This window comes from Eleutherodactylus coqui, chromosome 11, assembly GCF_035609145.1.
Source record: "Eleutherodactylus coqui strain aEleCoq1 chromosome 11, aEleCoq1.hap1, whole genome shotgun sequence".
NCBI classification, from domain to species: Eukaryota; Metazoa; Chordata; class Amphibia; order Anura; family Eleutherodactylidae; genus Eleutherodactylus; species Eleutherodactylus coqui.
In genome coordinates this window covers 128982602-128996335 of record NC_089847.1, presented here as the reverse complement: position 1 = coordinate 128996335, position 13734 = coordinate 128982602, and the positions used below count along the sequence as shown (strand labels likewise).

The 13734-nt window shown below is 49.0% G+C and overlaps 1 protein-coding gene across 1 annotated transcript in view; it reads right to left on the bottom strand.

The window, feature by feature from the left end:
• TFIP11 (tuftelin interacting protein 11) overlaps positions 1 to 13734 on the bottom strand; it is a 115300-nt gene that overhangs the window by 16582 nt on the left and 84984 nt on the right. Inside the window, exons 2-4 of the mRNA XM_066583513.1 lie at positions 4799 to 5004; positions 2448 to 2586; positions 320 to 476 (exon numbers count right to left, since the gene is read on the bottom strand). Coding sequence (XP_066439610.1) covers positions 320 to 476; positions 2448 to 2586; positions 4799 to 4998 — 496 coding nt within the window. The 5' untranslated portion in view covers positions 4999 to 5004. The remainder of the gene's footprint in view (positions 1 to 319; positions 477 to 2447; positions 2587 to 4798; positions 5005 to 13734) is intronic.

Sequence of the window (13734 nt, the reverse complement as noted above, 5' to 3'; positions counted from 1 at the left end):
CAGCCAAACAGGCTGAGCTGAGTCCTTCTGCATGTTCTTTTAGTGATCAGTGGGGGTCTTGGCACCTGTACTCCCACCGATCAAATCTTCTGGCATGTCACAAGTTTGTAAAAAGTTCAGTTATACAACATACAATTGTATACAATTTTCCAATATACTTTCTGCACCAATCCCTTATGTTTTCAAGATCTCTACTTGCGGTCATTTAATAAGAACCTTATTGGTAGTTCTAGGAGATAGAAATCTGCCCTGACTCCTGTCACATGCTGGACACACAGGCGGCACAGATCTGATGTATCCGCTATCCTATGGCCGTTACCTTGAGCGTTCTTTCCCAGGCCTCTCCCAGGGACGTAGCCCATCTTCTGCAGCAGTTTCTGACCGATCCCCTTGGTATGTCTCTCCCAGGAGCCAAAATCATTATTGGACTTGATCCCTCCAGCAAATGTTTTCTGCGTGGGCTTAAAATTCCCACCCTGCAAGAAGCAGACAGAATGCAAATCTTATGTTACAGGAAGACTTTGGTCATTCAGTAAGAGGAACTACACAACATATTATAAAGGAGGCCGTCACATATCACAGCCACAGATGCTGTTGTGACTGCGCAATTCTCCTGTTTCTATGAAGATTTTAAGTTATACCATATGCATTCCGTTTTTTGATTGTTTGTAGGAAGTATAGCAATGTTCACCCGAAGCTTCCTGATTAATGAGCATAATGCCAGAATAACATATAGCAAAGCACGATGTAGATCTGTATAAAAATGTAAATCTATATGTGCCATGTATAGTTTGCGAGAAGCTGCGCAACTACTACAGGGGATGGCATTACATTTTATATGTTCGTATTTCAATAAATCAGGCTTAGAACCCACCGGGGCTACATTTCATTTAAATAGAATTTGACAGGTCTTTTACATAATCCTCTGAAGGGGTGGACACACCCAGCCCGTACACACTGTATGATCCCCATCTAGTAGTGTTGGACTCCTTTGGCCTTCAGGACTGCAGCAATTTGTTGTGGCGTAGATTCCACTGGGTGATGAAATTGCTCTGCAGGAATATCGGCCCCTGCGGACAGTAAGCGTCTAGTAGATGGCAGTGCTGACATGTTCTAACCAGCTGACAGGAAGGGGTCAGCGATTCATGCTGCTTGCGCCAAATTCTGACCTCCCATCAGTACGGGGCAACAGAAATCTGGGTCCATCTGACCAGGAGATGTTTTTCCGCTGCTCAGTGATACAAGTTTTGCGCTCTTTTGCTCGCTGAAGTCTCGTCTTTCTGTTTCTCTTAGACACAATGGCGCTGGAGCTGGTCGTCTGCTGTTATAGTCTATCTGTGCTAAGGAACGGCGAGTTATGCATTGGGACAGGATAGCTAGAGCTCCAGCGTTGTATTCAGCTGCTCTTGACTGTGCAGCGCCTGCTCATCAGAACGATTCCTGACATCCTCCTCTTACCCCTTTCAGTGACGAGTTGTTTCCGTCCACAGGATCCTCATTTGTTAGATTTTTTTTTTCCTCGATCTCGTCATTCTCGCTATACTCTCCACACCATTACACGATAGAACTCCACACGGTTGGCAGTGACATCCCGGCCCGGCTAGTCCAGGACCGATGACCAGTCTCGCTGAAAGTTGCTCAGATCTCAGAATTTCCCATGTAATGTGGATTCCCACTGAAACTGATCCACGCGATTTTATGTGGCACTCTGGCATCACGGGGAGAATTTCCATGCAGGCAACTCTAATCGTGAGAGGGCAGAAGTTCTAATAAAGTGTGCATATATATATATCCCTTGGTACAGCAAATGGACATCAAAAAGCAGAAATTCACTGAAAGGAGCATCTGGTGGATATGATGCAACCATGTATTACAATCTCGCCCATTCATTGGAATAGGTGGCATGTAATATTTTCTCCCTAGCGATCACTAGAGGAAATGTGTGTATTGTAATACAGGTCAGTGTCTTATATATAGGGGTATATTGCCATGTGGCAGATTTTATGTACTCTCCACAGCGGGAAAAGAAGCAGTAAATCCACACCAAGTCTGCATTAAACTCCACACTGTTTGGTGTTGATTTTGCTGGGGATACGCAGAGGATTTCACCCTTTTATTCAATTAATATGAAAGAATGAAATCATAAAAATCCATATCAAAATTCCACCAAACAGATTTTGGCGCAGATTTACTGTGGATTGTTCCACTGCGAAAAATTTGCAACAAACTGGCCACGTAGGAGCAATCCCTTACAGGGGCGCATTTATATAGCCGTACTATGGCCGCAAGTCCCAGACAGAGTGCAAGTCTAATAACCCGAACTGACAGCATCACAGATCGCTATAATACGGTTCGCATGGCATATAACATTTGCGCTTCAGCTGGGACTTGCTTCCGTATTATGTTTGTGCGAATCAGGCCTTAAGGTAATAACTGGATCAGCGCACCGTTCTGAGCTTCTTTGGCTGGAATTCCTCTACTTTTGGTGCGGCCTCATTCTCAGAGTCGCTATCGGATTTTTCTTCCGCTGCAGGCTTGCGAATCCCGGCGCTGATGAAATTTACCGGTGCAGAGAAGTCCCGCGACCTTAAAGAGAGAACAATATAGTTGTGTGAGACTTCACATTCACTCGTGTGTATTACTTGTATGTTGGCTGATTGGTTTAGGACAGACATTTCACAATCCTGATGGGCAGCACACATGTAAGGTACACGCCAATGTATAGAGCGGGCTTGGGAGCGCTGCCCATTCTATACACAGCGGGTCTTCTTCAGACGACATTTGCCCACAGCAGCTGTGATAGGAGATCACTTCGATCGCGCCGTTAAGCGTTTAAATGTTACTGTCAATTCTGACAGTGGCATTTAAATGTAGGGATCGAGATTGTGATGACCTATACGACACCCCCGTGATGAGATTGCATGGTGACGTCTGGTGTCATGGCAGCCAAGGGCCTTCTGAAAGCCCCCAATGCCATCATGAACAGTTGACTGTTAAGACGTGCCTGTTGCATGTCTTAATAAGATATCTGTCGGGATAAAGTATTCTGTACAAGCGATCAAACAATCGCAACTTTGAGTCCCCTATGCAGAATAAAAACAAATTAACATATTTTTTAATTATTAGAAGAAAATATTTAAAAAATTTAACCCCCTCTTTTCCAAGTCGTCACATCAAAAAGTGAAGAAAAAAAAAAAGAAAATAATAAGAAATTGGTATCGCTGCATCCATAAAAGTCCAAATTTATGAAAATATCACAAATATTATTTCCGCACAATAGACGCTGTCCGATGAATATACATATACAGTGCCAGAACTGCACCGCTTTGGCCACCCATCTCTAAGGAAAAAAGCAATCCAAAAAAAAAATCGAATGTAAAAACTACAGGTCAACCTGCAGATAACAAACCTCATACGACCCCACTGACGAAAAATAAGGTTAGGAGGTGAAAAGATGGCGACAGAATGCAAAAAAAAAAAAAAGTATTTTACTTTATCTGGTACTACATGAAAAAAAAAAAAACTCTATTAATTTGGTATCACCGTAATTGCCGGCGCTCGATAAACCAATCACAGCCATTCAGTGATGTCGTTCACTGAATGGCTGGGAATGATCGAGCGCCGGCTGTGATTGGCTGTCATTCAATCCAATCACAGCGCTTACGGCGGGGGAATTCAAAGCCAAGCAGGGAGATGACAGCGGGAAGAAGTCTCAAGCAGCTTGCCGCACCACCTGGGAGACCATCATGCCAGGGACACAGAAGCCAGGTGGGAGGTGAGTATTGCGTTTTTGTTTTTTTTACCTCACCCGAGTATAAGGCCTCATGTCCACGGGCAAAAGATGAATTTAAATCCGCAGCGGATCACCCGCATTCGGATCCGCATCCCATAGGGATGCATTGGCCACCCGCGGGTAGATAAATACCCGCGGATGGTCAATAAAAGGGAATAAAAAAAAAATGGAGCATGAAAAAATCCGGACCATGCTTCATTTTCATGCGGGTCTCCCGCGGGGACGGCTCCTGCAGGCTTCTATTGAAGCCTATGGAAGCCGTCCGGATCCACGGGACACCTAAAATAAGAATAACTTACCAGCAGCGGACCGGGCAGTTCTTCTCTTCTTCACGGCCGGATCTTCTTTCTTCGGCCCGGCGGATGTGCCCAGCGCATGCGAGCGGCACACTGCCGGCGTGCCGAGCACATCCGCCGGCCGAAGAAAGAAGATCTGGCCGTGAAGAAGAGAAGAGCTGCCCGGTCCGCTGCGGGTAAGTTTATTCTTATTTTCAGCGCTCATGTCCACGGGGCAGGAGGGACCTGCTGCAGATTCTCCTTCCCCGTGGACATGAGGCCTAAGCCAAGGGGGGCTTCTTCAGCATAAAAAAAAAGTGCTGAAAAACTTGGCTTATACTTGAGTATATACGGTAAATAGAATAAATAATTACATGACAGAATAGTGAGAACAGGTCATTAGTACTTTATCAGGAACTAAATGGACATGTAGCTTTTTTCAGTTTTACATACTAGGTCACCATGTAACCCCCAAAAACGGCTCAAGATTTTTTTCATTTCATATGACTTACAAATCCTCTAATACTTTATATGATTTGGCACAGATTTTGTCACCGGTCCACAGCAGTCTTCACCCCTTGAAATGGAAGGATGCCATCTGCTGCAGATCCGTAACCAAGTGTGCAGATTTTAATACGGATGTAGGGTCTGGATCTGCACCAAAATCCGCCATGTGTGAACGCACCCAAAGAAAGGGCCTAAACCTCAGTACAAACTAGTCTGCACTTACTTCTTGCCACCAAAGCTTGGCCTCTCGTCATCAGAGTCTCGCTCTGCCCAGATGCCATAGGTGGCCTCCTCCTTCGTCTGCCAGTGCTTCCGGCGGTTGGGATTGAACTCGTTCTGTATGTCCCAGTCGGTGATCTGAAAGCTCTCCATCTCCACGCCATCGCTGTCTTCATCCTTACCGTAAAGGTGCGACATTGACATGATGACCTTCGGATGAGAAACAGATAGAACTGAGCAGAGGTTAAATATACTGATGGAGTCACATGTGGTTCAGGGAACTACAAGTCTCAGACTGCCCTCACATGGTGGGACTTGTAGTGCCAAGAGAGAAAAACACGGATGAGGCACAAAAGGGTCATTGTTTATAGCTGAGCTCAAAAGAGACTACAAAACTACAACTCCCAGCAATCCAGCTGTTGCAGCATGCTGGGAGATGTAGTCCTACAACAGCTGGAGAGCTGCAGGTTTACAGAATGACTTAGGCCTCATGTCCACTAGAAACATAGAATTAGCAAATCCACGCATTTTTCCGCAGTCAAATTTGCCCGTAAGGAATCATCGGCCGTCCGCGGTCAATAAGACTGAATTTAACACCCGCGGATGTGATTTCATTGGATTTGCAGATTTCACGTGCAGAAAACAAACACAGCGTGCTCCACTATACTGCGGATCACGCGGATGGGTCCATTCAACTCATTGCTTATGATCTCCCGCAAGCCATAAAAAAAATCAAATTAATGGCGACCGGCAGTGCATCGGCTGCAGAAATCCGCACAGATCGTACTTTTATAGTGGGCATGAGGCTTAAGAGGAAAGACATCATTGATTTGCAAACATGTACAAGGTGGGTACACATCCAACACATGTATTATGTTGACAAAAGTATTGCCCCCCCCCAATCCCAACAATGGAGTCTGGCGGGGGGATGCTACCAGGTGTAGAGCTGACAACAGGGTCTGGTTGGGGGATGTCACCAGGTGTAGAGCTGACAGCGGGGTCTGGTGGGGGGATGTTACCAGGTGTAGCGCTGACAATGGGGTCTGGTGGGGGGGATATCACCAGGTGTAGAGCTGACAACGGGGTCTGGTGGGGGGATGTCACCAGGTGTAGAGCTGACAACGGGGTCTGGTGGGGGGATGTCACCAGGTGTAGAGCTGACAACGGGGTCTGGTGGGGGGATGTCACCAGGTGTAGAGCTGACAATGGGGTCTGGCGGGGGGATGTCACCAGGTGTAGAGCCGACAACGGGGTCTGGCGGGGGGATGTCACCAAGTGTAGAGCCGACAACGGGGTCTGGTGGGGGGATGTCACCAGGTGTAGAGCCGACAACAGGGTCTGGTGGGGGGATATCACCAGGTGTAGAGCTGACAACGGGGTCTGGTGGGGGGTTGTCACCAGGTGTAGAGCCGACAACGGGGCCTGGTGGGGGGATGTCACCAGGTGTAGAGCCGACAACAGGGCCTGGTGGGGGGATGTCACCAAGTGTACAGCTGACAACGGGGTCTGGTCGGGGGATATCACCAGGTGTAGAGCTGACAACGGAGTCTGGTGGGGGGATATCACCAGGTGTAGAGCCGACAACGGGGTCTGGTGGGGGGATGTCACCAGGTGTAGAGCCGACAACGGGGTCTGGTGGGGGGATGTCACCAGGTGTAGAGCTGACAACGGGGTCTGGTGGGGGGATGTCACCAGGTGTAGAGCCGACAACAGGGTCTGGTGGGGGGATATCACCAGGTGTAGAGCTGACAACGGGGTCTGGTGGGGGGATGTCACCAGGTGTAGAGCCGACAACGGGGTCTGGTGGGGGGATGTCACCAGGTGTAGAGCCGACAACGGGGTCTGGTGGGGGGATGTCACCAGGTGTAGAGCCGACAACAGGGTCTGGTGGGGGGATGTCACCAGGTGTAGAGCCGACAACGGGGTCTGGTGGGGGGATGTCACCAAGTGTAGAGCTGACAACGGGGTCTGGCGGGGGGGAAGTCACCAGCTGTAGAGCCGACAACGGGGTCTGGCAGGGGGATGTCACCAGGTGTAGAGCCGACAACAGGGTCTGGAAGGGGGATGTCACCAAGTGTAGAGCTGACAACGGGGTCTGGCGGGGGGATGTCACCAGGTGTAGAGCCGACAACAGGGTCTGGTGGGGGGATGTCACCAGGTGTAGAGCCGACAACAGGGTGTGGTGGGGGGATGTCACCAAGTGTAGAGCTGACAACGGGGTCTGGCGGGGGGATGTCACCAGGTGTAGAGCCGACAACGGGGTCTGGCGGGGGGATGTCACCAGGTGTACAGCTGACAACGGGGTCTGGCGGGGGGATGTCACCAGGTGTAGAGCTGAGAACGGGGTCTGGCGGGGGGATGTCACCAGGTGTAGAGCTGACAACGGGGTCTGGCGGGGGGGATGTCACCAGGTGTAGAGCCGACAACGGGGTCTGGTCGGGGGATGTCACCAGGTGTACAGCTGACAACGGGGTCTGGTCGGGGGATGTCACCAGGTGTAGAGCCAACAACAGGGTCTGGCGGGGGGATGTCACCAGGTGTAGAGCTGACAACAGGGTCTGGTGGGGGGATGTCACCAGGTGTACAGCTGACAACGGGGTCTGGTGGGGGGATGTCACCAGGTGTAGAGCTGACAACGGGCTCTGGTGGGGGGATGTCACCAGGTGTAGAGCTGACAACGGGGTCTGGTGGGGGGATGTCAGCAGCCAATCAGTACGGGACATAGCATCTCCTAGACCTTCCAGAGTCCACTGTTGGCCATGTTATTGGGAGATGGAGACCATCCAGTGTGTGCGGTGCCGCCACGTTCAGGGAGACCCTGTCAACGGACATGGACAACGAAGCCTTGTATGAACTGTGAAGACATCACACACACATCGTCTGCCCTCTCACAGGGGGTCTCACAGACCGCTGGGACATCCATTACCACCAGAACCCTCCGTAAGGAATGGCATGTGAAGGGTTACCATGGACGAGTGGCGGCACACAACAGTGGATGCACAGCGGCGCCTGCGATGGGGCTTGAAGCGCTGGACTGTAAGTGAGTGGAAGCAAGTGTAGTGGACAGATGAGTCACAGTAACCATCTTTCGATCAGATGGCGGCACTTGGGTGTGGCGGTTGTCTGGAGAGCGGTTTCTACGACTGCATCGTCCCAACAGTGAGGTTTGGAGGTTCTGTAATAGTGTGGGGGCGTTTCTGCTGGGAAGGACGAGGACCATTGGTTATAGTGAAGTCCATCCTCACCACCAATGGGTACAGAGACATCCCGGACAATGTGGCATCACCTCCCCTGTGGTAATACACTGGTAAAGCTCCTTGTCTCCACCAACATGACGAGCGCCATGTCATACGGCACGCAGTGTGGGGGAGCAGAACATCTGCAGACTTCATTGGCCCAAAGTCCGGATCTCAAGCCCATCGAGCATCTTTGGGATGACCTAGGATGCCATATCTGTGCGTCCAAACAGCCCATCACCATCTGAAGCTCCTCCAGGAACGGAGGCAAATCCCTGCACACATCTATGGAATTGGGTGGGAAGCGACCGCGGAGTTACTGCAGTCATTGAGGATAAAGGCGGCCAACACCAGGTGGAAAATGGGAACATAATCAAATTGTATCACCCTATATGTGCGTCCCAATACGTGTATACACCATGATGACACAGCGCATATATATATATCCGAAGGATCTCTGCACTGGAGTTATTAGGCATCTTTCCAGACTTCCCCATGCCATTACAATGAGTCTGCTGACAACCTGATGTGGCTGATAACAGGGAATGATAGATTCCCGGTAATAGGTTTGGCCCCTTGAGGCAATTACTGCTTTTGGCAGATCTCCGTCAGCACACGATATACTTACCTGCCATTTCCTAGCACCAAGTGGTGTAATCAGTGGACAATTGTCCGTGTGATCGCTCGTCTCCCCGTACTGCTTCATCGCTATCGGAAGGACACCCCCAATCACACAGGACGACGCGCTGTCAGTAGTGATGGTCTTTTCAGTCACTGATGTGCTGATTGGGCGTTTGCTGGCTGACCGGCGGCATCTTCACACAGACGGTCGGTCAGGCAAAGACATCCTCCTATGGATATTGTTGCGCAATCATTGGGCCATACAAAAAGGCCCTAACCTCTTGATGCTATTGGGTGTCGGGATTTGTACGGAGCGGATCCCACTCCACAGACGGCGGCTACCGTGATGCTGAGCGGCACTGTTAACTCTTTAAATGCCACAGTCAATTCTGACAGAAGCATTTAGATGCCCTGACTGGAGTCCGAGGGTCCCGAACGCCCCCTTGCAATGACATCGCAAGGTGCTGGTTGGTTGTCATGGCAGCCCAGCGCCTTCTGAAAGCCCCCAGGGCAGCCATGCATTTCTGGCTACTAGGACAGGACTTTGGCTTGTCTCAATAGAATGCTAGCAGAAATACCATATATTGCAATACTGAAGTATTGCAGTATATGGTATAAGCGATCACAAGTTCAAGTTCCCTATCGGGACTAAAAAAAAGAAAAGTAAACACATGAAAAATTAAGTTTTTCATTATTATAAAAAAAAATGGATACTAAAAATAAAAAAAAGCAAACATATTTGGTACCGCTACGTCCGTAAAAGTCCAATCTATCAAAATAATGGATGATTGACCCCACATGGTGAACATCGCCATAAAAATACACAATGCCAAAACCCTGTATCCAAGATAAAAAGGAATGAAAAGCGATTAAACAGCCGTATGTCCTCCAACACGGTACCAAGAGACCCCACCGGCCGCCCCGCGAAAACTGAGCCCCCAAACAACTCCATGGTACCGACCCGCGGAGAAAAGCTATTGCGTCATTTTTGCTACAGCGTGCATGCGGTAAAAGAAAGATGTTGGAATTACGTTTTTTTTCCATTTTCTATTCCGCGGGCGCTGTCCGCCCGCTCGATACGCGGTAGCTCGAGGCAATTACCTGCATTACCTAACGCAGTTCAGATCCCATTAGCATCATTTTAGAATTGCGTAATCAGCGGGAGGAAAATAAAACGTAATGTTTAATTCTCCCGTATATATATATATACACACACACACGCACGCACGCACACGCACGCGATAAAGCCCACTGCGCTCTATCTTCACCTACATACCCACAGCCAATCCGCCATTACGTTGTGTACGGGCTGCGGGTATTCGCATCATTGCTTAGCGACGGCACAGGAAATATAAACTAACAGGAAAAAAACCAAGTGGCCTGCGGGACCGCCTGTGTGGATACACGGTCCTGCGCAGTATAATTTCACAGCCGGGTTCGCAGCGGTAAAAGGCTGAGGAAGCCGCGCAGCATGTTCCTCTTACGGCCATGTGACCCTGGGCTTACGTCTGCTCCTGCGCATTTCCTGCCTTTTTTCATTTCTATAGGCGGTTTGTGAGAAATACTTTATTTTTTTCTATTAAATGTCAAAAATCAGACACGCTGCTTGTAAATTTGCGCGCATATAATACGCATCACGAAAGCACCAGTAATGGCGGCCCCATCGGAATAAATGGAGGTTTAGCGCTGCGCACTTGACGCAAGCAAAATAGCCAGCAAAAAAAAACCAAGCGCCCGTGTGAGAGCGGCCGGAGAGATTACTCCCATGGGTGAGTTTTGCGCACGAAACGCGCGGTAACTAACTTTACACTTAGTTGGCTACTCGCAGCGCCAAAAAAAAAAATGCGACTTGCACTATCTTGGCGTGTATTCATGGCGAGATTGGGGATTTGTCGGCACGCAGCAGTAAGCCACACGTTTCCATTCCTCGACAGCCAGCAGAGATACGAACATACAGGAATGTAAACACTGCGGGGGGATTTACTCAGAGCGGCGGTCCGTACGGCGTCGTTATCCCGTCGATGCATCCGGTATAGGAACAGGCGCGCACCCTTCATATATTAGTCGCACCTCGGCTCCGTCTTCCGTTCACGCAGATACCCGGGCGCTGGCGCAGATGTCTGGTATAATTTACGTCCGTTTCTGGCGTAAATCATATATAAACGCGTCGCTCCAGGCGGACGGCCCTCCGGACAATTCAGGGGAAAACTATGTACACAAACCAATGAAAAAGGAGCAAAAAACGTTTGCACGAGCTGAACCTGCGCAAAACTTTGCAACCTCTCATGCCAAGAAAATGTTCTGAAATCTCCCTCGCGATATATTAGGAAGCGGCAGACTTTTCGCCGTTCGTGTAACCGCGTCCTGTCACATGACTCCGGGGAGTACAGCGACGATTTGGGGGCGCAGTGTTCGCTGCTTTCATCATGTAAGTGAATCTGGCGGCGGTGCGACAGGTCAGCGGGTCGGGCGGTCTTGCAGCTATTTGCCGCAGTAATTTGCGTCTTCGTGGCTCATGACGGCGGCGGCGCGGCAATCTTTAGTCATGTGACTTCTACTGCGCCAAATAATGCAACGGTGAGACAATGTGTGATATATCAAGGGGACGGCGCTCCTGCCCTTTGTCATCACTTGGCATAAGATGCCCAATATGTCACTATGGGGGACACAACTGGCAGGAGAGGAGGCAGTGACAGGCCACGAGGCTGGGAGCGCCATGACGGTTACGGTAATGTTCAGCACATGGACCCCTGAACGAACCGGAGCTGCACGGCAGTCAATAAAGACTATAGAACGTCCCCTACTGAGGCCCAGAGGACCGGAGGCGTTGTCATAGTTACCCTCACTCCGGCGCCGCGGCCTTTTACGCCAAAGCAAGAAAATCTACGGAAAGCAGCAAGTAACAAGTCACAAGCTCCGCCCCTTTCATGAACGCAACCTGGAAGCTGTCACGCTAGGCCTTCTGGGAAATGTAGTCTTGGTGCGGGCTTTTTAGTAAGGTCATGTGACGGGAGCTCGCGTGTTACCATGGAGATAATTACGGTTTTTTTTCCCCTTCTAGTTGCTCATACTGATGATATCTAATGTAGAGGCGGGAAAGCTGAGACTTGTAGTTCCACTTCACTTATTACAGCGATATTAGTGGTTTTTCGTACAACTATCATGAACGTTCCTCATAATAATGTCGCAGTCGATGTGGCGTTTGTGTGAATATATATACACACACGTATATACAGATATATAAGCGTTTTCTTTATACCGAACGATAAGCGAACGAGCCAACAATGGTTTTTATGCCTGAAGAAAATGAATGGCGCACGTAAAGCGAACGATTCTCGTTCACCGTTCAGTCGCTGGCTGCGTTCGCACCTAATGATTATCGTTCACTTTCACTTATTTTTACCAATTATCATTATACCTAGAGGCGCCCCCGGGACTCCTTCACACGAGCGCATGTGCAAATACGCTCACTGCAACAGAACGTATTTGTACGTGAAGCAATCAAAGGTCTTTTCTAGTGTTCAAGCTTTGCGCTATGGCGTGCGTCTCCGAAAACATGGCCAGACCTATCCTTTTTTGCCATATAAAAACTACGTGTGAGAAAGATCGGGCAAGGACGTAGGAATGTCACACGAGAAACACGCCTGTGAAAACGAAACATTAAAACGAACGTCTTCGCTTCGCTTTCACAGCTGCAAAACCTTCCGCAATCACAGTTGTGTGTTTACGCCATTAGATAACGTCCGCTGGATTCAGGGGGCAACCGTGTAATACATGGTATTTATATCTGTAGGGCGTGGGAGTCACACCCGTCCTCACCGAGGGGCACCTCAGCATTGGGGCTTCTGTATTTACGTAGGCTCACACAAAATATAAGTGCAGACACAGAGACTGGAACCCATTATATTCCAGTGGGTTCATTTACACGGGCGTGTTTAAAGCGCTCAGAAAACAATGGGACACGCTCTATCATTCTGTGTTTTGTGCAGCAAAGGCCCCCATAGGAGTCTATGGGAGGTGCACAAATACGGGAGGGGAGGTGTGAAATATTCCGCAAAACAGCAGGGAAAAGAACACATCTGGACCTCATTTGGTTAAATCGACTTTTAATTCACGGAAAGGTGTGTGAACTGGCCCCCGCGTGCGCAAAAAGTACTGTACAATGTGCAGATACGCACCAAAACAAGCCCGTTTATGTGCACATCGCTGCGGTGATTATTGTACTTTTACCTGGATAGACCCCTCTGGGACCCCTCCTTTGTGAGGATCAGGGGCTTACATGTATTTTTATGTGGACTCTTACCCTTGATGGGTTCTGGACAAGTGGGGGTCCCTGATTTATCATTTTGTCGTATTTAAGGGGCCCAGTTTTAATTTTTGCATTAGATCTGTGTGTGTTGGTGTAATCCGCTATAATTTAGGACAAAGGGCGGTGGATCCACCCTCAGGGTCTCCATCTCTTCCCTATAATGTTGTCGTCTGTTTGTTTTGTTTCTTGAAGCTCAATACATTCAGTGATAGTTTCTTAAATCCCCATTGATTCTTCTGCCTCAGTGATAAGGCCAATGGGATATTGAGGAGCAGAGGGCACATGGGATCTGGGCATTAAATGGTTAATATGGTTGCTTCCCCCCCCCTCTATTAGGGCTACATCCACACGGGCGAGCGTGATATCTCACCAAGGAACTTAGACTGATATCACGTTTGCCAATGTGCGATTTTCATGACGATGCAAAGTGTGTTTTTGATTAGAAAAAATCATATCGCTTGTGTAAGGTTGCGATCCTTACACGCATGTTTCACATGTGTGATATGATCGCAGGTGTTTCCTATTCACTCCAATGGGAAAGCCCACATCGCACAGCATGAAAACAATGGGCGAGGCATTCCAAGGCCAATACCAGTATGTCCAACGTTACTTGTCACTTCACTTCCCCCCGCAGTCAGTAGGAGACTGAATGGAGGATCGGTCGTGCGAGCGCACTAGCGCTCCATTTCAATGGGACTGCGGTAGAGAGTATCTGATGTCATCAGGGCCAAAGGAGCCCTAATGGGGACATAGAATATATTGTAAAACTTTTAT